The following is a 27162-nucleotide window of genomic DNA, read 5'->3' on the forward strand; positions in this document are numbered from 1 at the left end:
TTCATTGATCAATCTGTATTATTTATAGATCTGTATTATTGATCCATCTGTATTATAAATCTGTATTATTGATCCATCTGTATTATTTATAGATCTGTTTCATTGATCAATCTGTATTATTTATAGATCGGCATTATTAATCAATCTGTTTTATTTATAGATCTGGGTTATTGATCTGTATTATTGATCCATCTGTATTATTTATGGATCTGTGATATAAATCTGTATTATTGATCCATCTGTATTATTTATAGATCTGTTTCATCGATCAATCTGTATTATTTATAGATCGGCATTATTAATCAATCTGTTTTATTTATAGATCTGGGTTATTGATCTGTATTATTGATCCATCTGTATTATTTATAGATCTGTATTATTGATCAATCTGTTTTATTTATAGATCTGGGTTATTGATATGTATTATTGGTCCATATGTATTATTTATAGATCTGTGTTATTGATCTGTATTATTGATCCATCTGTATTATTTATGGATCTGTGTTATAAATCTGTATTATTGATCCATCTGTATTATTTATAGATCTGTATTATTGATCCATCTGTATTATTTAAGGATCTCTGTTAAAATCTGTATTATTGATCCATCTGTATCATTTATAGATCTGTTTCATTGATCAATCTGTATTATTTATAGATCTGCATTATTGATCAATCTGTTTTATTTATAGATCTGGGTTATTGATCTCTATTATTGATCCATCTGTACTATTTATAGATCTGTTTTATTGATCAATCTGTATTATTTACAGATCCATATTATTGATCCATTTGTAATATTTATAGGTCTGTATTACTGGTTGATCTGTATTATTGGTTGATCTGTATTATTTATAGATTTGTATTATTTATAGATCTGTTATTTATAACATTATACTACAGTGATACATTCCCGCTAATAATTATTCTCCCCCCATGACACGTAATTCCCGCCCGGACAACTTTTGTTACATTTTATGAAATGAAGAGCGGATTTAAGCTTCATACAAAGGATCCAACAAAGATACATTGTATCCAGATTGCCGCGCAGTAGACGGGAAGGGGGCGGGGCCTGAGGTGGCGGTAACTCTCTTCTATCAGACCACTCCCCCTCTCAGAGAATTGCTGGGATGTTGTGCGCATGCTCTGAGAGGTGAGGAGGCGGTAACACTCTTCTAATCAGACACTCCCCCCTTTCTCAGCAGCCGCTCGGAGGTTCTGCGCAGAGGGGGCGGTAACACTCCCCGATCAGACACTCCCCTTTTCCCCAAGAAGATCTAAGATATTCTGCGCGTGCTCAGAGAGCGGTAAGGCGGCGGAAACCCCTCCTCTATCAGACACGCCCCCATTCCCCAGAAGCGCTGGGATTTAGTCTGCGCATGCCCAGAGCGGTGAGAAGGCGGCCCTCTGTCCAGACACGCCCCGCTCGGATATTCTGCGCATGCTCGGGGAGAGGTGAGGCGGAGGCGGCGGGAACACCTCTCCTCTATCAGTCACTCCCCTCATTCCCCCAGAAGCCCGTTCGGAGGGTTCCGGCGCATGCTCGGAGAGGTGAGGGGAGGGGGGAAGTGGAGGTGCGCACTGCGCGTGCGCGGAGGGCGCCGTGACGTGCGGGCCCGCGCGGTGTGTAGATGCGGCGGAGCCGTTCCCGGTGGCCGCGTATGTTATAAATGGCGCCGAAGCAGGACCCAAGGCCTAAGTTCCAGGAGGGTAAGCGAGCGGCTGCGGGGCCCCGTTGTGTGGGGAGTGTGGAGGAGCGCCCGGGGCTCCTCACCCACCCGGAATTGGCGGGGGAGGGGCGGGCTTTACTTAAAGGGTTATTCCACCTTTACCTCGATAATGTAGAAGAGAACAGACTGTGCCGCAATGAACAATACTCAGCCATGTGCCCGTCCAGAAACCTGCCCGAAAAACTCCCAGCCCATTGCTATGGAGCTCCCCGGTCCAAACCCCGTTGCTATGGAGCTCCCCGATCCCAACCCCGTTGCTATGGAGCTCCTGCCCTCAGATACAAGTACTGGACATGCACACACTCCCCCCCGCGGTTGCTACGGTACTGAGCTCAGCGGCGTGGCAACGGCTGGGCGTGCATGTGTGGTGTATGAATCAGAGAGTGAGATCGCGCGATAGCGACCGGCGGCATCCTAGCAACTGGAGGCGAGAATGTCGGCTACAAAGATGGGGGGGGCTTCTGGAGCGATTCTCGCCTCCTCCATCTTAAGAGCGCGCTGTCTCAGATCACGAGCCTTGAGTAAGCGCACTCTCCTTCGTTATTGCTATGATACTGAGCTCAGCGCTGTGGCAATGGGGGGGGGGCACATGTGGCTTTTATATCTAAAAGAGAAACCGCTTGATAGAGACTAGTGCGTCCTGAGCGGACGCCAGTTGCCAACTTTTTTTTTTTGGCAGGCTTCTGCAGCTTTTCTCAACTCTACCATCATAAGAGCGCGCTCGGTCAGATAACAAACTCTGCGCATGCGCCCCCCTGAGCTCAGCACCATGGCAACGGGGGTAGATGGTGTACTGCGCATGCGTGGTGTTTGAATCTCAGAGACACCACAGCACAGCAGCGGCAGGAGGAGGGAATACGGGTGTTTGGAGTTTTTTTTTGGGGGGGGGGGAGTTTTTTCGGGCAGGCTTCCATAGCACCAAACCTTTGAGTCTCGCTTTCCGCCATCATGAGAGCGCGCTCTCTCTCTCTCCATACATGCCACCCTGTTGTCATGGCGGTGCGCTCAGGAGGGTGCATGCGCAGTGGTTTGAATATGAGCATGTGGTGTATGGGGGGGGGCGAGGTTTATCAGGAGGAATTTGGCTGTTAATGCTCATCTCCAGCATTGTGAGAGCGCCTTCTCTCCCGAATTCAAGGGACGCACCAATACGGAGTGTTTCTCGGTATCTCTGATACCTTTTGGCGGTGCGATGTTTGTCTCTATAAAATGAATGGGCTCAATCATCTGGAGAGCATGCAATCTTGTGACAGTGGGGACGAGCGCCGACGGTTGGATCTCCATAGCAATGGGGGGGGTGGGGGGTGCCGGCTATGAGTCTTTCGGGCAGGCTTTTGGGGCTCCAGGCGTTGATGCTCACCACTAGCACACACGCGCTCTCTCTCCCTGACTGAAATGCTGTGTATTCGCCGTGCACTATCCACCCTGTTGTCATGGCGTTGAGCTCAGCGCCATGGAAACGGGAGAGAGTGCATGAGCGGTGTTTGAAATGAAGAGCGTGCATGGTTGTGATGGCATATGCGTGGGGTGTGGGGGTTTATCGGGCAAGCTTCTTGGTGCTCCAGACGCAGATGAGCACCTTGGGCACCACTAATGCGCACTCTCTCTCCCTTATTCGAATGCTGCATGTGCACTATCCAACCCGTTGTCATGGCGTTGAGCTCAGCGCCATGGTAACGGGAGTGTGTGCATGCGCTGCGTTTTGTACTTGGGAGCGTGCGGTCTTGTGATGGTGGGGACGAGCATCAACGGTTGGAGCTCCATTACAACAGGATGGGGGACGCTGGCTATGGGAGTTCTAGAACTCCCAACTGTTGATGTGTGCCTCCGCTATGCCAAGAGCGCACGCCCCCAGATTCAAACACTGCACGTGTGCACTCTCCCAGACATCGATGCTCACTTCCGCCATGTCAAGAGCGCGCTCCCCCAGATTCAAACACTGCACGTGCGCACTCTCCCAGACATCGATGCTCACTTCCGCCATGTCAAGAGCGCACGCCCCCAGATTCAAACACTGCATGTGCGCACTCTCCCAGACATCAATGCTCACTTCCGCCATGTCAAGAGCGCGCTCCCCCAGATTCAAACACTGCGCATTCATACTCTTCCTTGTTGCCGTGGTGCTAAGCTTGGCACCATGGCAACAGGATAAATGGTGCTCTGCGCCTGTGTGGCATTTTGAATCCAAGAGTGATGGCAAAGGTTGGCATCAATGGCTGGAGCGTCATATAAACATCTTAGCATTAGAATGGGTGGGGGGGGGGAATGCCAGCTATGAGGGTTTTTCAGGTAGGCTTCTGGAGCTCCAGCCATTGGTGCTCGCCTTCGCCTTTAGAAGAGCTCTGATCAAATGCTGCACGTGCACGCTCTCTCCCCTGTTGCCATGGTGCTGGGGTTAGCGCTATACCAACAGGGTTGACTGTGCCCTGTAAATGTGATGCTTTGAATCCGAGTGTGTGCACCCTTGTGATGCCGAAGATGGGCATCAATAGCTGCGGTGTCATAGCAACGCCCTAGCAACAGGATGAGAGAATGCCAGATGTTTTTTTTTTTTTTTTTTTTCCAGGTAGGCTTTTGGAGCTCCAGCTTACTGATGCTCAACTGCGCCATTATAAGCGCACGTTGTCCTTTGGATTCAAATCCCGCACATGCACTATCTACCCTGTTGTCATTGCTTTGTACTCTGCGCCATGGTATTGAGAGTGCATGCGCAGCGTTGGAATCCAAGAGCATGCGTTCTTGTGATGACATAGGCGTGGCGTATGGTGGGAGGCTAGCTGTTGATGCAATAGCGCACACTCTCTGATTCAAAGGGCCGCACATGTGCAGTGCACTGTCCACCCTGTTGTCATGGCGTTGAGCTTGGTGCCGTGGTAACGGGAGGGAGTGACTACGGAGTGTTTTGAATCTGAGAGCATTTGTGATAGTGGGGGACGGGCATCAACGATTGGAGCTCCATAGCAACAGGACGGGAGAATGCCGGCTATGGGACTTTATCAGGCAGGCTTTGGGAACTGTGCCATTCCAAGCGTGCATGCGCAGTATTTGTGAGGACATGCACTCTCTCTGACATTGATGCTCACTTCCGCCGTCTCAAGTGGGCACTCCTTTCGATTCATACACTGCGCATGCGTACTCTTCCTTGTTGAGGTAGTCCTGAGCTTGGCACCATGGCATCGGTTGCCCATGTGACAATTGAATCCAAGAGTGATGGGTGGGGAGCATTAATGGCAGGAGCATCATAAATGTCCTAGCAACAGAAAAGCATCTGTGGGGTTTTTTCAGGTAGGATTTTGGAGCTCCAGCTATGCATGCTCACTTGGATTCAAGCGCCTCATATGCGTGCTGCACTTTTTACCCTGTTGTCATGGCGATGAGCGCAGCGCTGTGGCAATAGGGGGGAGGGTGCATTTGTGGTGTTTTGAATTGGGGAGAACATGTCCATGTCATGGCGGAGGCAAGCATCAGTAGCTGGAGGTCCAGAATTCTACCTGAAAAATTCCCATAGCTGGCGTTCACCCCCCCCCCCCCCCGTCCTGTTTCTATGGCGACCATTGATGTTTGCCCCTGCCATGTCAAGAATGCACTCCCTCAGATTTGGACACTACGCATGCATTCTCTCCCCTGTTGCCATGGTGATGAGGTTAGCAACTGGGTAGATACTGCACTGCCCATGTGTGGCATTTTACTCTGAAAGGGTTTTGCCCAAAAAACTCCCATAGCTGGAATTGCTCCATCCTGTTGCTAGGACGTTGCTATGACGCTCCAGCCATTGATGTCTGCCTCTGCCATTACAAATGTGTACTCCCTCCACATTCAGATACTACACATGCTGCCTCTCTTCTGTTGCCATGGTGATGAGCTCAGCACCGTGGCAGTGCGGTAGATGGTGCAATCAACATGTGTGGTGTTTGAATGTGAGAGAGTGTAGTCTTGTGATGGCAGAGGCAGACATTAATTGCTGGAGCGCCATAGCAACGTCTTAGCAACAGGATGGGGCAATGCCAGCTATGGGAGTTTTTTATGGGCAAAACCCCTTCAGAGTCAAACGTCACACATGGGCAGTGCAGTATCTACCCAATTGCAAGCAAGCGTCTACAGCCGGTGTGCCATAGCAATGTCCTCGCAACAGCATGGGGGAACGCAGGCGGTGTTTTTTTTTATTTTTTTATTTTTTTTTTGGATAGGCTTCTGTAGCTCCAGCCATTGATGTTCACCTCTGCACACACTCTTGAATTCTGCGTATGCACAATGCCCCGTCTACCTTGTTATTGTGTCGGTTCTTGTTGATTTTCAGGCAGGAGCTTCTGGAGCTCTATCTGTTGATTCTCGCCTTCTCCATCACAAGAGTAATTTCCGGAATTCAAAAACTGCACGTGCGTGGTATGCTATCCACCCTGTTGTAATTGCAATAGCAACGGGAAAGAATGCATGTACAGTCCTTGAATCAGAGAGTGCACTCTTGTGATGGAGAAGGCGGCAATAATGGATGGAGCTCTAGCAGCTTGCCCAAAAAACCTCCCACAGCCGACATTTCTCTGTTACTGGGACTTTGCTATGACACTTTAGTTTTTGATGCTCGCCTCCATCACAAAAGCGCACTCCCACATAGTCAGACACTATGCCTGCATTCTCTCCCCTGTTGCCGTGGTGATGAGCTCAGCAACTGGGTGGATAACTGCACTGCCCATGTGTGGTGTTTGAATCTGAAAGGGTTTTGCCCCAAAACTCCCATAGCTGGCATTTCCCTATCCTGTTGCTAGGACGTTGCTATGGCGCTCCAGCCAAGGATGTTTGACTCCTCCATCACAAGATCACCCTCCCTCGGATTCAGACACTGCACGTGTATTCTCTCCCCTGTTGCCATCGTGATTAGTTCAGGGCCGCGGAAACAGGGTAGATGGCGCGCTGCACACATCGCTTGAATGTGAGAGCGCACGCTCTATGTGATGGTGGGGACGAGCATCAACATACTTTACATAACTTTTGAAAGAGTTAGTTTCAGCGTTCTAAAAAAAAAAAAAAAAAAAAAAAAAACCTGCCTTAGCAGGAAAGAGGAGCTTGTAGATTAAAAAAATGTTGGATGATGGTCTTTCCTGTGGGTGTAAATCCCGAAGCCTTGGTGAAAAACTCCCAGAGATGGCGTGTTCTCCGTCCTACCTTGATGCTATGACTCTCCCAGCCACCAGAGAGCGCTCTCTCCAGTTCACATTTCTGCACATGCACTCTTCAATATATCCTCTGTCACCATAACTTTGATCTGTGGCGAGCGTGTGTGAACGGGGATTTGGTTTGCAGAGTTTGCACCTGTGGTTGCGAAGGTGAGCTGTAATGGCTGAGCGCATCTTAGCAACAGCCTAGCAATAAGGCTGGATAAGGAAGGGGGCGAGGAACACCACCTCTGAGAGATTTTCAGGCCTCAAGAGCGATGTAAATGGCCAAGGGCATTATTCTAAGTTTAGCTCTGGGAGAAGGGGTGGGGAGTCGAGTCCTCCCTTGCATTGAGGCTAACCCCCCCCCCACCCTGCGAGGATTAAATGCTGGCTTAGGTCTAGAGCATCGTGAAAAGCCATGTTACTTACCTGAACCTCCGCTCTTGCAGGCTCCCTCTGCACTGGTGCACCGCAGCCTCTTCTCCCCTGTGCTCCGGCGGTCGGATGCCCTCTGACATCAAGTACAATGCAGAGCCCAAAGCCCTGAATTGGACGTGAGGACCCTTGAGGGACTGTCCGCTGCTGGAGCATAGGGAAGCGGAAGATCGGGTAAGTGATATGCCGTAAGCTGTGGTAAAATGCAGCACGTTCACATTTTTTTTTATTTTTAGGCAGCATACTGGATGGCACTGCTTAGCGGTGCAATGTGCCACACTGCTGTGCGATAACATTGTTACTGTATTAATGTCACTGGTGAGGTCAGTGCCAGTTAGTCCCCCCAGCGCCGCACTATCGCAGTTAATCCCACTATAAGTTGCTGATTGCCGCCATTACTAGTATGGAAAAAAAATAAAAAATTACTGTATACCATAGATTGGTTTGCATGAAAGTTATAGCGTCTACAATCAATATACGCTTATTGGGATTCCCCCCCCCCCCCCCCCCCCAAGTCATGTAGCAGAAAAAAAAATATTGGCCGCAATTTATGCAGATAATTTATCATTGGATATGTTTTATAGCAGAAAGTAAAAAATATCTTTGGTCATCCTTTTGAGTTTTTTTTTTTTTTTTTTTTTTTTTTTATCACAAAAATAAAAACACCACCAAAAGAAAGCTCTATTTGTGTGAAAAAAAAAAAAAAGATTTACATTTAATTTAGGTACAGTGTTGCATGACTGTGCAATTGTCAATTAAAGTAGCACAGTGCTAAATAGCAAAAAACTGGCCTGACCATGAAGGGGGATAAAACCTTTCCTGGAGCCGAGGTGGATAATCGAGGACGCGCAATTTTTTTTTTTTTTTTTTTTTTTTTTTTTTATCTACAACTGTGTTTTTTGGGAAAGGTATTTAACCATTAAACTGTGACCGATGACTATGGACATACAGATATTTACATATTCTTACAAAGCAGCAAATGAGCTTACTGTTTCCATTATTATTATTATTTTTTTTTTTTTCGTGAGAACTTAGGCTGCATTCACACCTGAGCGTAGCATTTTCAAGCAGAAAATCGCGAGAATTTACCGCGATTCGCGGCTTTTTTGACCACGATTTGCTGCGATTTTGTGCAGGGCAAAAGGTCACCAATGTTAAAAGAAGAAAAACGCCCAAATCTGCTCAATTCGAGCAACAAAAAAGGGTCTGGAACTTGTCTGAGCTTCAGGCGACATGGAGTGGAGATGTGAACCATCTCCATTGAGAATAATAGATTTTTTTTCCCCCTCTAGCATTTTGTAGCTTCAGGCTTCAAGCTACAAAACGCTCAGGTGTGAATGGGGTCTTAATTGAAATGACATTTTATCAGTTCTATTCATGCAGTCTTCTGCATCGAAACTCCCCTGTGCTTGGGGGGGGGGGGGGGGATTGGGTGTCTGCATGCGGTGGGGTGAATTGCACTCATAGCAATTTGCAAAAGGAAAATGCCCCAGTGATTGCATGGAAAGTAAACCAGATCTTATAAAGAGTATAATAAGTAAAGTACAAAACATATTTGAAATGCATATAGTCAATAGAATTGCACTCATAGGGAACAAGGCTTGTCAGGTGGGAGTGGCCAGTTGCCGCCTGAGCTCCCATACATTTCAATGACCGATTTGTCCGCAGCTATTCCTGGCTGTTCACACAGCTAGCGATTTTTGCCTGTGGCGATTATCGGACACACTTTGTGCGTCCAGCAGCGATCGCTGCAGGTAATCACCGGCGGGGTGAGAAGCTGCAGCAGCCAACAACCTGTCATTGACAGGCCCGGCTGCAACTAACCACTCGCTCTGGTCAGAAGAGCTGCGGGAATTAATAAATTCTTGGCACTGCCTTTCGCCCCCGAGGCAACATGCCCGTGTGAATGTAACCTAAAACGAGCTATCACTGACCCCTGTAGCTGCAGGTACTGTGCGCAATCTTCAGAGTTCACAGCGGAAGCTCCTGACGTGGTTGTCCATTTGCACTGTAAATTGCATTAAAGCTGAACTCCGGGAATGAGCTAAAAATCTACCCTTGCAGTGAGACCCTGGCGCTGGTCTCAAGTTGCAGGCTTTCATGAAGTGAAGGGCTATTACCCCTGCATCGTTCATGAGGCAAGCATGCAGTTGTGGACTGGGGATGCTGGTGGGGGCACCAGTAACCTGCTCCCCACTCCCAGCCGTGATTTGGCAGGCTGCTGTGAAGACGAAGACTAATTCGGTGCTTCTCTTGTGAATTTTGAGGATGAATTGCTCCAAACTGCCTGCAGCTACAGAAGTCAGTTGGGACTTGTTTTCCTGTCCTCTTACAGCTCGTTTTTAAAAAGTGTGCTTCAAGACAAAGTGCCCTTATCCTGTGTAATGTACCCTCCCCCGCCACAGATGTATCCTTTAGGCTAGCCATGCACACGTGAATTTCTTTTGTTTAGCCCACGGCTGAATGAGCGAAAATCAGTAGATTTCCTCAAGGCAAGGCATCCTGAATGGCTATTGTGTTCAGGCAATCGGCACCTACAGCTACCAAGTCTAGACAATGTGAATGGGGGGGATCTCCCCTGCTGGCTGTTTTATTCAGGCAATCAGCACCTCCCAGCTGCCTGAATTCCTAAACAATGGCTGCATCTGATAGTACGCAGTCACTGTTCAGCCAATCACAAGAACCAAATTGCTGCCTCTGCCGGCATTTAGAAGCACTTAAAGCAGCGGGTCTCAAACTGGCAGCCCCCCCCCCAGCTGTTGAAGAACTACAAGTCCCATCATGCCTCTGCCTTAGGGAGTCATGCTTGTAACTGTCAGCCTTGCAATGCCTCATGGGACTTGTAGTTTTGCAACAGCTGGAGGGCAACCAGTTTGAGACCCCTGACTTAAAGGGTTGGGGGCGGCGGGAACGGGGTTAAATGGTCGGTCGAGCCAGGTAGCACCGATGGGACCATCCACATCTCAAATTTCTGCCGATTCAGCAGGAATGAAAAAAAAATGAAAAAATTTTTTTGTGTATGCCCATCTTTAGCTGTATTTGACATACGATTGTTTACGTTCTTCCTGTGCCTGCCCATTAGAGCTAGTTTTACAAAGCCAGAGATGGTAGGAGTCGCACATGATGTAAACAATCGCCCGAGGTGGCAGATCTAGGTGTGCATATGTGAAGGGGGGGTGTCTTCTTAGGTCAGGGCACAGGGGCAAAAAAGATGAGTATAGCTTCTCCTAAAGTGCAGTTGTCCTCTTTAAAGTGGAGGGCCACCTGGACAAAAAAAATAGCATTAATATCTTAAACATTTGAAAGTGTTGTTTTTTTTTTTTTTTTTTTTTGTAACTTACCAGTAACTTACCTGTTGCTAGGCAGATCTTCCTAATCTGCCTCTTCCTACTTCGCGGTGATCTTCAGTCTTCTCCTCCTCCCGTTGTCTTCTGGGGAATGGGGCGCGCTGTGTTCTGGGAACTGTGTGTGTCCCAGAACACAGCGCACCCCATTCACAAAGGGGCTTGCGCATGTGCAGTAGGAAACGGGCAGTGAAGCCACAAGGCTCCACTGCCGGTTTCCCTTAGTGAGGATGGCGGCACCAGGACATGATACGAGGGAGGGGGGGTCAACATCGCGGGCGCCATCGACAGGTAAATGTCCTTATTAAAAGCCAGCCGCTACAGGGTTTGTAGCTGCTGACTTAATACCCCTTTTAAGCCCATATTCATGCTGGCAATTTAGACCAATGCACATTGTAGTGGCAGGACTCTGATTCCTCTTGCGGCTCAGAGCAGGTGGGTGAATCTGTCGTCCTTCGGGCACTGTGACGGGTCGCCTGTGGCAACATCCATTTTTGGCTCAGCGACCTGTGGTGATCAGTGCTGGACATGCTTTGTGGAATCGGAAGATTCCTGCTGCTACAATTTGCACTGGCCTAAATTGCCGGTGTGAATGTAGCCCAAATGTCTGTTAACATATTCACTTTGAGGCCTCCTTCACGTCTCTGCGTGCGCGTGTGTGTGTGTGTGTGTGTGTGTGTGTGTACATATACACAGATACTAGGGCCAATTTATAGACGGGATCTGATTAACCTACCAGCATGTCTTTGGAGTGTGGGAGGATGCCGGAGTACCCGGAGGAAACCCACGCAGGCACAGAGAGAACATGCAAACTCCAAGCAGATATTGTCGTGTTCGGGATTTGAACCAGCAACCCCATTGCTGCTAGGTGAGAGTGCTAACCACTACACCACCGTGCTGCCTCCTGAGAGCAGCGGCTCTCCTGGCTCTCTCCCTCTTCACTGGGCAGATAAATAGCAGTGGGAGCCATTCGTCAAATCCAGTGACATGGGGGCCAGCTGCCCTGCCTGTGTCAGTAGTTGCCAGACAGGCTGGCTCGGGAGCGTGCCCATAGAAAGTGTCTTTCTATGGGGGCATTCGCCAGAGGGGCCAAGGAGCACCGGAGAGAGGGACCCCAGAAGCAGAGGATCGATTGTGGGTGCTCTGTGCAGTACCATTACACAGAGCAGTTAATATGACCTGTTTATTTTAAAGCGGGGTTCCACTGCCTAAATCTTTTATTTTTTTATTTTTTTGCTTAAATGTCACAAATTCAATTATTTAAAATTAAAACTCTCTTGTTTCAGTTTTTATGCCATTAAGATGTCAGTTTTCTGTTTAAAAAAACGTTTAAATCTTTTTTGGCCGTTCTCATCTTGCTTGTGGGCATGTGAAGCCCACAGGCATCCTCTTCCGGGGATACAGTGCTGCTGATCGACCAGCATGCACAGCGCGTTGTATGCCCGATCTGGCGCATGCTCAGTAAGTTGAATTTGGAGCGCCGTCAATAGCTCGGGTTGCCGTCGCAACAGGTGGCAGCGTCGGAAGTCCCTGTTGTGATGGCAGCGTAGCTGAAATCCTGCGATAACTCGCGCCGGGCTGCCTCACTGACTCCTGGGAACAATGACACAAGCTCCCAGGAGCCAGTGCGGCTGTCAGGAAATTACGAAATAGCCGCACTAGCCACGCCTCTATCTGCACACAGGAGAGACAGGAAATACAGAGATTACAATGGCAAGTAAGTTACAAAGACAAAAAAAAACCTTCAGTTTTTACATTAGGAGATAGAATTGATTGGATTGGTCTAATGTCTTAAAATCGGGTGGAGCTCCGCTTTAATTAAAAAAAAAAAAAAAAAAAATGAAGCTTTTAACTTTTAATGTTGTGAATGGGGAAAAAAATGTTTTTCCAGGTTGGAAAATATCCTTTTTCTTTTTTTTTTTTTTTTTTTTTTTTTTTCATTAGAAAAGCATATTTTGTGTTTTTGTTTGTACCATAGTTAGGCTTGTTTTTTATATGGCGGGGATTACAGGGGCCCATGCAATTCTGGATCCAATACCACCAAGACGTTGGCCACAGGGCCATTACCTTTTCTATAATAAAGGCAGCACGGATCGTTTTCAATATCTTGGGTTTTGGAAACAATGTTGAAGTTGGTCTCCTATCTGTGCGTGATAAGTTTTTAAAGAAGACTACAAAGATGACCATAAAATAAGAATGCAGATAGTATTCGTATGAAGAGGTTTAGACTGATCAAATAATTTAGTTGTATTATTTAAGTCCTGCATGAAGATGATGCAAAGTCCATAAGAGCTGTCCACATCAGTCTCTCAAAGCCAATGACTTGCCAGTGTATTTCTCTCCCCCCCACCTATAATTTATTATTATTATTATTATATATTTTTTTTATTTTTATTTTTTTCCATTCATTTGCTTTTAACTAATTATAACGATGCTGTGTGTGTGATTTAGTAATATGTTTAGGTATGTTTTGACCTGAGAACCTGGCATGTCAGTAGCCGCGAGGACTGTTGGGACAGCCACATCTACAGCTTTAAAACCAGCCCTGAAGCAACTTGTGGATTCTGTTTTGTACAGCTTGGAAGAGAGAAGGGAGAATAGGTATGATGGAAACATCCCCCAGCATGAAGGTATTTAAAGCAGCGCAAACGCCTAACAATTAAAGATTTGTTTGTTGAAAGTTTAGCGCCACTGTGTGGAACAGCTACGTTCACAACGTGACCTGTGAGGGTCTACTTTGAAGGTGTTATGTTCTAGAAGACTAAGTGGGGAATCTTGCTATCTGGGGCAGGGGTATCCCACTTGGAAACCTTGCTGATCAGCTGCTTTAAAGGATAAGTTCACCTTTTCAGCAAAAAAAAAATGCACATTTTTTTTGCAGGTTATTGTTTTTAGTCGCCGGAGCCTGTAAAGCAGGGATATGCAATTAGCGGACCTCCAGCTGTTGCAAAACTACAAGTCCCATCATGCCTTTGCCTCTGGGTGTCCTGCTTGCTGCTGTCAGTCTTGCTATGACTGATGGGACTTGTAGTTCTGCAACAGCTGGAGGTCCGCTAATTGCATATCCCTGCTGTAAAGCATTGCATCTGCTGATTGCAGGTCTCCCTCAGACCTGTCGGTGTATCTGCTTTCTTGTACCTCGTACGAGGAAGCCAATCCATGCTGGCAGGAAAAATGAACTACCACAGAGCTCACATTGCCGCGGTATTTCATTGCCGATAGCCGCAAAGGCTGCCGGACCTTGTCGTTTTTCCATGCACAGAGCACTGTGAATGAGTGATGCAGCCGGGTGGGCGGAGCCTTGCACGGCCACATTTAAAAAAAAAAAAAAAACTTTTTGATAGGGGGGGGGGGGGGGGGGTTGGATAGAGATCCCTAGCTAGCTGGCACAGCAGGGGCCGGTACATTCATAACATGTTACATCCGGAATATGGGTGTAGCATGTTATGAAGGTGAACTTCTCCTTTAAGAAGGTAGCCTTGGAGCTGCAAGGCTATCAGTGCTAGGAGTAGATTGGATTCATTTGGCTGGCCTCGGAAACCTTTGCTTTCCGCTGAGTTTCTGCAGCCGAACTGTAAATCAGTAAATCCACATCACAAAACCTGATCAATAAAAGGTGTATTACATGCTATACTCGCTCCGTCACTAGGAGATTAATTTTCTGTATTCTGCAAAAAAACCTGGTTGATCCTGCTGCTCTCTATCTCCCCCTTCTGTCCGTGTCCCCAGTTCAGCTAGGGATTTTCCAGCTGTGTTGGCAGCTCTGCACTTGCTCAGTTTTCAGTGAGTTTCTATTCTGAGCATTTCCTCCCATCACATCTGAGCAATCCATATGAATATAGAACAGGGATATGCAATTAGCGGACCTGCAGCTGTTGCAAAACTACAAGTCCCATCATGCCTCTGGGTGTCATGCTCGTGGCTGTCAGTCTTGCTATGCCTTGTAGTTCTGGAACAGCTTGAGGTCCACTAATTGCATATCCCTGATGTAGAGTCTCACATATCTGGGCGTATACACAGTGGTAACTGACAGCCCACACCCTCCCTCCTCCTCCATGCCCACTAACCAGCTAAACACAATGGGGGCGGCATAATGCTTGTAGGTTAATGGAGGCTTCGCCTCCCTGTTCTAAGACAGGCTGGAGGGGCGTGACACAGCCTATGACTGATGGAAATCCGCCCACACCATGTTATTTCCACAAAATAATAAAGATTTGATTTCAAATATATATTTGAATGCCAATTTTAAATCGTTTATCTATTTTACTCTGTATTCCAAAGCCTGTTTGTTTGTTTTTTTTGTTTTTTTGGAACATGTGACCAGCAGCAGAGGACTAGAAGCTCCTCCTGCTTATGTTTCCCTGCAGACAGGCTGGGAGAGAGCTGGGCCATGTGACAGCTGGATATCAATTAGGAGAAACATACAATAGAAGGGACAATATAAATTAAACAGTGGGGGTTATGTACTAAAGGCAAATCCACTTTTCACTACAAGTGTACTTTGAAGTTAGGGATGAAGAAACAGAAAGATACAAAAAGAAACAATGTTCCCTTTTTTATTTTTTTGTTTCGTTTCTTGCCTGAGCAATGTTGGTGGTAATAAACATTGCTGGTTGCTTTTTAAAAAAAAATTTTTTTGACAGCTCCAATTACCGGACTTCTTTAACACAGGGGAGACCCACTGACAGCTCAAAGAGCCGAGCCTGAAAGTATTGGCATCAGGTATTGGTGCATTTGCACGAGTACCGATACTTGTGCCGATACTCGGTATCGGCACTGATACTAGTATCAGTACAACCCTATTGGAAGTGCAGTCGCTGTAGATCTGAGGGGGACATGCAAGAGAAAAAAAAACTGCGTTTTTGCTTGCACATAATTGGATAATAAAATCAGCAGAGCTTCCACTCCTTTCAGATTTTCCCCTCAGATCTACAGCGACTGCACTTTCAAGTGCACTTGTAGTGCAAAGTGGATTTGCCTTTAGTAAATAAGCCCCAGTGTGCATGTTAATATCACTTTAATGAAGATAGGCTATGAATTGTGAAGAACAAGGGGCTCTTCTAGCAGCATGCATCACAGCTCCCTGATTGGCCACTTAAAACAGTTGATCAACATGTATTGGGGTGAGAAAAGAAAACAACCTATTTAACTTAATTCTACCACTGGAAACCCAGAGTTGGGTGGAATCTGTTTTATTTAAAGCTGATCTCCATGTTTTAATGTCGTGTGTGTGTGTGTTTAATAGTTTGCTTTGTGCCAAGCTGTCCCAAACAAGCCATATACTGCACTTGTGCTTGCTGGGCATGCTGTATGGAGCCTCAGCTACATTCAGTATACAGCGCTGTGTTCCGTCAGCATACAGCGCTGTGTTCCGTCAGCATACAGCGCTGTGTTCCGTCAGCATACAGCGCTGTGTTCCGTCAGCATACAGCGCTGTGTTCCGTCAGCATACAGCGCTGTGTTCCGTCAGCATACAGCGCTGTGTTCCGTCCCTCAGCATACAGCGCTGTGTTCCGTCCCTCAGCATACAGCGCTGTGTTCCGTCAGTGGGACTGGGACTTCTGTCTCGCTCCCAGAACAAGATAGTCGGGCTTAGAGCCCCAAAGCTTCCTCTAATTGGCTGAGGCATAGATATAGGCAAACTATGTCACAATCTCTGACTTAGCCAATCAGAGGAAGCTTTGTATTAATTTGTAGAATACAAAGCTTTCTGTGAATGGCTGAGCAGTGGACAGCCTGACTCTCTCTATTTTGTTCTGGAAGTGGGACAGGATTAGCACTGGCAGAACACAGTGCTGTATAGCTGTTGCTACATACCGTCCATCACAGCTCACCCAGCAAGTGCACCTGTCACTGCAGTAAATTGTTTGGGCCAGCTTGGCCCAAGCTGTTTTAAGGGACATTAAATGTGGATATCCGCTTTAATTTTGGAAGGTATTAACATCCATCAGCTGGAGGCTGTGTATTGCTCTTCTGCCCTTGCTAAAGGTTGGTGACCCCTGTGAACTTCTTAATGGTGACAACTTGCCACAGGGAAGATCACTACACGGAGCAGAGAAATTTCCCACCTACTTCCGCCTGTCATTCCCTCGCTGATATGTTGCAGAATGTCACATTCCATTGACCGAGTACTTGCCTTGCATGTCCGGCCAGCAAGGAAGTGATCTGTGATTTATTTTTCAGCCCTGTCCTGCTCTGCATAGTGGTCCCTGCCCCTGGCGAGTTGTTGCCATCAACAGGATCGCAAGTGTGGCATCAGCCTAAGGCCTCCATACACATTATTAGATTTTCTGCAGATTTTTGCCTTCAGATTTACCAAAAAACATGTAGTGCAAGGGCCTGCCTGATTGCATACAAAGTGAAACTCTAAAGCCCCATGCACACTATCAGTTTTTCTGCTGAATTTTTCCTTCAGATTTACCAAAACCATATAATATGAGGTCAAATCTTAGGAGTTTAAATTTGTATGCAATCAGGCCGGCCCTTCTACTACATGGTTTTGGTAAACCTGAAGGAAAAGCTCAGCAGAAAATCTGATAGTGTGTATGGGGCTTTAAGATTTGACCTCATATTATATGGTTTTGGTAATTCTGAAGACAAAAATCTGCAGAAAATCTAATAGTGTGTATGGGGGTCTTAGGCTGGCCATACATGGGTCGAAATTTGAAATAATTTTCTTTCGAAAATCAGAAATTTTGGTGCGTTTGTTATCTGATGACGCCACCGCTGATTTTCGAAATTTGGCCAACCAAGCCTTCAATTTCACCTCATGTTGCTACAAAAAAAAGAAATTGCGTGGCTGGGAATCTTCTTTTCTATCTGGGTATCTTCTTTTCTTGCACATTTCTTAATTTCTCGACCATTGATTAGAAAATCGTTCGTTTTTCAAAACCTTTCCAACATGCCCGATTACTCGTATTTGATGGCCACATGAAAATCGGCTCTTAGCCTACTAATGGTGCGAAATATGAACAAAAATTCATAGATAAGATTTTCAAAAGAAAATTATTTCGGAATTCGACCCGTGTATGGCCTTAGTCATTGGCTTCCACTCAAACCATAATGGTTGAGCTTCACCTCTACTGAAAATTCCATCTGATGCAATGAATGGAGAGTTCAGGTTGTGACGTTTGCCTGCTGTATCTATTAGTAATGCAGAAAGTGGGGGAAAATCATGCACAGCCTTCAGCTATTGGTTCTTACTGCCTTTGGTTGTGACAGATGAGAATAATAAATATCTGATCTGTGCACCCTGAAGTAATATTTTAGTTCTTTGGATAAGGTTGGAGAGGTAAATCATCTAGATTTTTCTTATGTCTTCCAGGGACTCTGGTGGTGAGATCTCTGCAGTTGAGTTTCAGGTCTGTACACCTTCTTTGGCAGTTGAAAGGGAGTTTTATTTTATTTTTTGACTATTGAGAGTGTAACCGGGGGAGTGGGAAAAAATTTTCTTTTTTATTTTATTAGGAGGCATTAGATGACATGGTGAACATAGCCAGGAACCATGGTGAGGAAATCTTGCAGCTGGAGTCCCTAAGACCCAAGTCCAGCGAGAGTCGCACCCAACAGCTTCCACCAAAGGCCTCATTGAGGGTCACGCCCAACAGCTTCCACCAAAGGCCTCATTGAGGGTCACGCCCAACAGCTTCCACCAAAGGCCTCATTGAGGGTCACGCCCAACAGCTTCCACCAAAGGCCTCATTGAGGGTCACGCCCAACAGCTTCCACCAAAGGCCTCATTGAGGGTCACGCCCAACAGCTTCCACCAAAGGCCTCATTGAGGGTCGCGCCCAACAGCTTCCACCAAAGGCCTCATTGAGGGTCGCGCCCAACAGCTTCCACCAAAGGCCTCATTGAGGGTCGTGCCCAACAGCTTCCACCAAAGGCCTCATTGAGGGTCGTGCCCAACAGCTTCCACCAAAGGCCTCATTGAGGGTCGTGCCCAACAGCTTCCACCAAAGGCCTCATTGAGGGTCGCGCCCAACAGCTTCCACCAAAGGCCTCATTGAGGGTCGCGCCCAACAGCTTCCACCAAAGGCCTCATTGAGGGTCGCGCCCAACAGCTTCCACCAAAGGCCTCATTGAGGGTCGCGCCCAACAGCTTCCACCAAAGGCCTCATTGACCTGGACTAATTTTGATCCAGCAGCAGATTCCAGCATTGAGAATCTGCCTTTTTTTTTTTTTTTTTTTCTTGTGGCCAGAATCCTAGTTGGTTCCAGACAGCTTGTGACCAGGATGCCTGTACTAAGCAATGATAAGGCGTTCCTCATGTCCCTGAGCACAGACTCTTGGCTTCCACGGCCAATCATCTGCCCCTCTTTGCAGGTAGTTGCTGGCTGTGCAGTTGCTTGTGAACAATTGTGGCTCCTTCAGCCTGTTATTACTTTTTACAGCCGGTCACAGAAGTCTGGAACCGCCTGTGATTCCAGCCGCAATAATTAGCTGCTGGACCAAATTGGTCTATGAGAAATGAGGCCTTCTCTTATAAATCCATTGTTCAGCCACCACTAAACTTTATTGGATCAATTTTATGCCATCGTGGTTCTTGCCAAAACGATAATAAATAAGCTCCCATTGGCATGTGTACAGGTTTTTATCATCTTTGTGCTTTCAACAAGAAATGCTGCTTTTTTACATTGGTACGTTGCTTGGTTCAACTGACCAGAGAACAGTTTAAGAGAAGTATGGGAATAAAAAACAAACGCACATACATGGATGTCTTCCACTAGCTCTACTCCAAGAACTGAGAGATCACATGACCACTCAGTTCTTGTGTCCGCTCAAGTGCTCACTGAAGCACCGAGCTTTGAGGGGGATGGGAATGGCTGGCTTGGGCTCCCAGCAGCAACACTGGGAGTTTGAGCCAGCTGCCGGTCAGGCATCTGGATGGATCCCAATATTTATTGTCTGGATCCATGAACCAGCTCTGTGACCTCAGCTAAAGCCCGTTGTTGACTTATGGGTCACAGGAGTGCTGAACTAAGGGCACTCCTGTGATCCATAGGAGAGGTATGGCCAAAAGAGCTTTCCCCGTACTTCTCATCAGGGTGTATTAGATTTAAATCGCTAGTAAAGAGGCTTGATTTAAATCAACTCGATTTTAATCATAACTTTTAGAGAGCAACTGTCCTTTCTGTCCCACAGCCACTCCTCCTCTGACCTGCTGTTGACTCACCGACAGTTCCATTCACTTTAATGGGACAGCTGGTGATGCGGCAGTGACCCAACAAGGTGACGGACGTGGCGCTAGCAGGTGAGCGGACGCCCGCTAACAGGCGCTGCCATAATGTATCTGAAATGACAGGCGCTCTTTAAATGTAAGGACTTATTCTTGCTGGTAGAATATTTTAACACTTGCAAACAAAATTAAGGTTTCCTATTTAGAATAAGCTGTCAGGTTATTAACACAGCGATATCAGAACTAATTCATACAGTTTGTAGTGTACATAGATTCGCAAAACAATGGGATAAAGGGAATATTCGTGAACTTTTGTTTTTATCTCATGGTTACTGTGCCATAATGTGAATGCATCAATGCAGTGCATGTTATCTTAGCTTGCAGATCTTCGATTCATTGAGTGAGTTTACCAAAAATGTAAATATTGCAGAATATACAGCCTCATGCTACATAACTAAGCACCTTTTCATGCTGAATAAATTATTAATGTATTCTAAATAGAAAACTATCTTTAGATGTATTTTTTAATAAAATGCTTTTGGAGTAAAAATCTATTTGATAAAAAAACAAAAAAAGAATTAAACCAAAAAAATCGGAATTTCTTATTAATAAAAAAAAAAAAAAAAAATTAGATCTCTCTCACTAATAAAAAATAAATAAAAATATCTATGTCTCTCTATATCTATGTCTCTCTATATCTATGTCTCTCTATATCTATGTCTCTCTATATCTATGTCTCTCTATATCTATGTCTCTCTATATCTATGTCTCTCTATATCTATGTCTCTCTATATCTATGTCTCTCTATATCTATGTCTCTCTATATCTATGTCTCTCTATATCTATGTCTCTCTATATCTATGTCTCTCTATATCTATGTCTCTCTATATCTATGTCTCTCTATATCTATGTCTCTCTATATCTATGTCTCTCTATATCTATGTCTCTCTATATCTATGTCTCTCTATATCTATGTCTCTCTATATCTATGTCTCTCTATATCTATGTCTCTCTATATCTATGTCTCTCTATATCTATGTCTCTCTATATCTATGTCTCTCTATATCTATGTCTCTCTATATCTATGTCTCTCTATATCTATGTCTCTCTATATCTATGTCTCTCTATATCTATGTCTCTCTATATCTATGTCTCTCTATATCTATGTCTCTCTATATCTATGTCTCTCTATATCTATGTCTCTCTATATCTATGTCTCTCTATATCTATGTCTCTCTATATCTATGTCTCTCTATATCTATGTCTCTCTATATCTATGTCTCTCTATATCTATGTCTCTCTATATCTATGTCTCTCTATATCTATGTCTCTCTATATCTATGTCTCTCTATATCTATGTCTCTCTATATCTATGTCTCTCTATATCTATGTCTCTCTATATCTATGTCTCTCTATATCTATGTCTCTCTATATCTATGTCTCTCTATATCTATGTCTCTCTATATCTATGTCTCTCTATATCTATGTCTCTCTATATCTATGTCTCTCTATATCTATGTCTCTCTATATCTATGTCTCTCTATATCTATGTCTCTCTATATCTATGTCTCTTCAAATTTATTTTTCTCTTAAAGTGGGAATCCACCGGGACTCCACGTTTTTTTTATTTTTTTATTTTTTTTAAAAGCCAGCAGCTACAAATACTACAGCTGCTGACTTTCAAAATAGTGACACTTACCTGTCCAGCGCGCCCGCGATGTCGGCACCCGAAGCCGATCTGTAGATCGTATGTCGGGTGCTGCCGCCGCCATCTTGGGTATGGGAATCAGGAAGTGGAGCCTTTCGGCTTCATTTCCCGGTTCCCTACTGCGCATGCGCGAATCGCGCTGCGCAATAAGGATGGTCCCCGCTGCCTCTGGGATCTGTGTGTTTCCCAGCAGGCAGCGGGGCACTTGCGGAAAGGGGCATAATATACGCCCCTTTCCGCAGAGAGCTATCCCGGAAGTGGGTGCAGAATACCTGTACTGTACAGGTATCTGCACCCCCCTCCCCCCTGAAAGGTGCCAATTGTGGCGCCGGAGGGGGGGAGGGTTCCGATGAGCGGAGGTCCACTTTAGGGTGGACCTCCGCTTTAAATCATTGACTTATATCCACCCTGCTTCTCATTTAAAGTTGGCAAGGCTGTAGACAGAAAAGGGTATAGTAAATTGTGCGATGTCCCGGTTGCCATAAACTAGGAGTTCAGCGTGGACTTCTGAGTTGAACAGCTCTGCCTTTTGAAAGCTGCTCTAAATTGTATTTCTACAAGTATTTAGAGATGATAAAAACACATTAATCTACATATTGCATATAGAAATTCCCACTTTAAAGCTGAAGTTTGGCATATTTTTGCATAGTTACTTTGGTCGAACCATTGTAAGTGTGTGTATCATAGCTGGCCAGTCCCTATTTTAGCTTGAAATCACTATATCGGGCACCTCCTAATACAGTGACCTCTAGTAGCTCCCAGGTCCCGTGCCGTGTGGCTGCCCTGCTGCTTAGTAAATACAGACATTCGCTCGCTTGGCACAGGCGCCATTCTTAGAGAACATTTTTGCATTTTCTCAATGAATACAAAGTGTTCTCTAATTGGATGAGGTGAAGAGACGGGGCTTTGATGGCACAATATCCTCCTTGTCCATTTAAACAAACTGATCATTGAGAATGGTAGATTTACCCGCCACTTTAATTCCCAGTGGTATTGGTACTAGAGAGTGAATCTCCCAACAGGGACACAGAGTGCAATAAGAACCCGAGAGGCCACCCATTCACACTTGCAAATAGAGCTGTGTGCGATTTGCATACAGTTACCCCAGCGGTGATTCAGAGCGATCGGTGGTAGACATTAAAAGTAATAGTTCTGCGCTTACCCAACCACCCATGTATGTGATGCCTAGATATAAGTAGAGAAAAAAACGTGATAAATAATTATAAAAAATTGGTGAATTCTGCCATCTCCTGACAAAATGTAAATAATTAAAACCTAAATATATAAACACAAATTAGATTGCGCAAACTATTTGAAACACAATATGTAAAAGGTGCAACACATTGGTAGATGAATTAAAGTGAATAAAGTAATCTTTAAAAAAAAAAAAAATTATAATTTTTTTTTAAAATAAACCTACCAAAATTTAAAAAATAAACCTACCAAAATTTAAAAAATAAACCTACCAAAATTTAAAAAATAAACCTACCAATATTTAAAAAATAAACCTACCAATATTTAAAAAATAAACCTACCAATATTTAAAAAATAAACCTACCAATATTTAAAAAATAAACCTACCAATATTTAAAAAATAAACCTATCTTTTAAAAAATGCATAAAATCAATTATAAAATGTATTTACATAAACTAAATCATGATTTTATTATTTTTTTTTTTTTTTTTAAAGGATAGGTTTATTTTTTTAAAGATTAACTTATTCACTTTAATTCATCTACCAATGTGCTGCACCTTTTCACATATTGGGGTTTATTTACTAAAGGCAAATCCACTTCGCACTACAAGTGCAGTTGCTGTAGATCCGAGGGGGACTTGCAAAGGAAAATACAACAGCATTTTTGCTTGTATATGATTGAATGATAAAATCGGCAGAGCTTCCCCTCAATACAGATCTTCCCCCTCATATTTACAGCGACTGAATTTCCAAGAGCACTTTCAAGTGCACTTGTAGTGCAGAGTGGATTTTCCTTTAGTAAATCAACCCAATTGTGTTGCAAATAGTTTGCGCACTCTTTGTTTATATATTAAAAGTAATAGAAGACAGACGGCTCCTGCAGCCAATCGTGGCTGCTCGCAAGTAATGGCTCCATTAGTGATTACCTTCGAATGATCAGCCAGGGACACAGACTGTCTGCATCCAGGGCTGATGATTTGCAATCACTTCATTAGCAGGTACACGCAAGCGTCCATGATTAGCTGTGGGAGCGGTCAGCCTCCTCCCTGCTTTCAATGAGGCTTCCTTTTGCAGCTAATTACTGGTAACCACCTGCTGGGGTTCCTGCATGTAATTGCACACGCCTCCATTCGCAAGTGTAATTGGGGTATTGGCCACTCACCACTACAAATCTAAGTTTTTGCAGTTAGTTATACTTGCAATTTATTTATTTTTTGTTAATAATGCACCTAAAGGAACCTTGGTCTTTGTTCCTTGCCTATGCTTTTGACTCTTGTCATAGCAGGTACAATAGTCCTTATTCTGGGTGAAGACTTCTATAGCTGCTGTTTGAATTTTCATTTTCTTGGTGGTACTGTGGTATATCTGAATTAATTGCATGCTTGGGTTGGGAGTTGGCTTGTAGGACTCGTTCTCACCGGTTATGTGGTCATGCATTTTGCTGTGTTTATCAATCCCAGGCAAAATGTGTGTACAGAATTCAATGTTTTCAGTAGGACATGTACCCAGCATCAGGGGGCATTACAAAAAAAAGTATTTAATGCGCGGGGTGGTCTGGAAATGTAGAGCAATGTGCATGAAAATTGTGACGCATGTGTTCTGGTGAGAATAAGCCCTGGATGTGATTTTAGCCGACTATGGTATGGGGTATTCCTCTTCTTCATCTTTGGTTAAGCACTATGACAATATAGAAACTTTCATCCATTCAGTGAACTCTACTTATAAAAGCAGCTGTGTTTGTTCATTGCTGCTTTAAAATCGCATGGATAACGAGGAAAATGAGTACCTCTGAGATCTGATAACCAGGAAAATTAGTACCTCTGAGATCTGATAACCAGGAAAATTAGTGCTTATGGCTGACTAGTTGTCACCTAAAGCAAGTTTTAGCAGGTGCCTTAGTAGCCAGCAGCGTATATACAGTGGATATAAAAAGTCTACACACCCCTGGTAAAATGTCAGGTTTCTGTGATGTTAAAGGGGTTGTAAAGGTAAATGGTTTTTCACCTTAATGCATTCTATGTATTAAGGTGAAAAAACATCTGACAGTGCCTGCGCCCCCCCCCCCCATTTTTACTTATCCCCACCGCTCAAATCCCGCCCTCGCCCCCGCCGTCCTTTCCACCGCTCAGCCTGGCCGCTGATTGGCTGGAGTGGATGGATGGAAAGCAGCGCAGCCATTGGCTCGCGCTGCTGTCAATCACATCCACTGACGCGGACCGCCGGGGGCGGGGCCGTGTGATACAGCGGTCGGCTGTATCACGGGAGCGGGCCCGCAGGTGCTTCTCACCATGCGAGGGAGAAGCACCTGCGGGAGGAAGCCGAGACAGCCACCGAGGGACCCCGGAAGAGCAGGTTCGGGGCCACTCTGTGCAAAACGAGCTGCACAGTGGAGGTAAGTATAACATGTTTGTTATTTAAAAAAATAAATCACTTTACAATCCCTTTTAAAGTGGTTGTAAACCCTAAAAAAAAAAAAAAAAAATAAAAAAAAAAAACCTGTAAGACAAAGGCATAATTAGCTAGTATGCATAGCATATTGGCTCATTATGAATTACCTGAGATCGAAGCCCCTGCAGCGGTCCTCATTCACCGCTGCGGCGGCCGACATCGGGTATCGCGGCTCCGGCGCTGTGATTGGCCAGAGCCACGATAACATCCCTCCCAAACATGCGCGCGGAAGCCGCCGGCCACGGCACGGTCTAACTGAAGCAACGGCACATACGTACCATTGCTTCACAGTGGTGTAGTGGTTAGCACTTTCGCCTAGCAGTAAGAAGGGTCGCTGGTTCGACTCCCAACCACAACACTACCTGCCTGGAGTTTGCATGTTCTCCCTGTGCCTGTGTGGGTTTCCTCCGGGTACTCTGGTTTCCTCCCACACTCCAAAGACATGCTGGTAGGTTAATTGGATCCTGTCTAAATTGTCCCTAGTATATGAATGTGAGTTAGGGACCTTAGATTGTAAGCTCCTTGAGGGTAGGGACTGATGTGAATGTATATGTAAAGCGCTGCGTAAAATTGATGGCACTATATAAGTAACACAAATAGAAATAAATAAATTGCTTCAGTTTGCTTAAGTGCGCGTGTTTCGATGACGACGGCACATACAGGAATCCTTCCTAAACTGTGCAGGTTTAGGAGATATCCAGTGTAGCTACAGGTAAGCCTAATTATAGGTGTGGTTGTAAAGGGTTTTTACAACCACTTTAAAAAATGAGACAAAGAAACAATTTCAGAACTTTTTCCACCTTTTTTTTTAAATGTGACCTATAAGGCTAGGTTCACACCATAGCGATGTGGGAACGCCGCAAATCTGCGGCGTTTTCCCGCATCGCATGCTTCCCGCCGGCAGTTCACACTGCCCTATGCGGACTGCTGGGAGTGTCAATGAAATGTTAATGACACCCCCAGATCCGTCCGCATATCGCAGTGCGATCTGCACACTCGCACAGGAATCGGATCGCATGGTGTGAACACCCATGCGATCCGATTCTGCTGCGGACCAAAAAAAGGGTCCCGTGCGAGTTTGCGGCGGGTGCGACACGAATTCAGCCATACTATCTGTATGGCTGAACTCGCATCGCTATGGAGATCGGATGTGGTTTGCACTGCAGTGCGGTGCGAATCGCAAACGGATCTCCCACCCGCAGCAGTGCGAACCCAGCCTAAACAGTACAACTCAGTTGAACAACAAACTGACCTCTTTTGCATGGAGGGAAGTAAAAATAAAAAATATAAAATAATACGGTTGCATAAGTGTGCACACCCTTACACTAATACTTTGTTGAAGCCCCTTTTGATTTTATTACAGCACTCAGTCTTTTTGGCTAGGAGTCTATCAGCATGGCACATCTTGACTTGGCAATATTTGCCCGCTCTTCTTTGCAAAAACACTCCGAATCTGTCAGATTGCGAGGGCATTTCCCATACAGAGCCCTCCTCGCCTCATCCCATAGATAGGATTCAGGTCTGGGCTGTGGCTGGACCATTCCAAAACTTGACTCTTCTTCTGGTGAAGCCATTCCTTTGTTGATTTGGATGTATGTTTTGTGTCGTCGTCCTGCTGAAAGATGAAGTTCCTCTTCATGTTCAGCTTTCTAGCAGAAGCCTGAAGGTTTTGTGCCAATATGGACTGGTATTTGGAAAGGTTCAGAATTCCCTCTACCTTGACTAAGGCACCTGCTCCAGCTGAAGGAAAAACAGCCCCAAAGCACGATGCTGCCACCACCATGTTTCACAGTGGGCCTGGTGTGCTTTTTGGTGATGTGCATTGTTTTTGCAACAAACCATATCTTTTTGGAATTATGGCCAAAAAAGTTCAGCCTTGGTTTTGTCAGACCATAATACGTTTTCTCACATGCTTTTTGGGAGACTTCAGATCTGTTTTTTTTGCAAAATTCAGGCAGGCTTGGATGTTT

The 27162-nt window shown here is 45.3% G+C and overlaps 1 protein-coding gene across 4 annotated transcripts in view; it reads left to right on the forward strand.

Moving 5' to 3' along the window:
- The first annotated feature begins 1524 nt into the window (after nt 1-1524).
- Nucleotides 1525-27162, forward strand: part of MORF4L1 (mortality factor 4 like 1) — an 84987-nt gene continuing 59349 nt past the window's right edge. For 2 of the 4 annotated variants that reach the window (XM_077469168.1, XM_077469169.1), the window contains exon 1: nt 1558-1710. In XM_077469168.1, the coding sequence (XP_077325294.1) occupies nt 1671-1710 (40 nt within the window). In that variant the 5' untranslated portion in view covers nt 1558-1670. Of the gene's footprint in view, nt 1711-17991; nt 18024-27162 lie in introns of those variants that run through there. The other 2 variants (XM_077469171.1, XM_077469170.1) reach the window with 2 other exon arrangements.

The sequence above is a fragment of the Lithobates pipiens genome, unplaced genomic scaffold (assembly GCF_037356315.1).
Source record: "Lithobates pipiens isolate NorthernLeopardFrog02 unplaced genomic scaffold, aLitPip1_a1.2 Scaffold_8, whole genome shotgun sequence".
NCBI classification, from domain to species: Eukaryota; Metazoa; Chordata; class Amphibia; order Anura; family Ranidae; genus Lithobates; species Lithobates pipiens.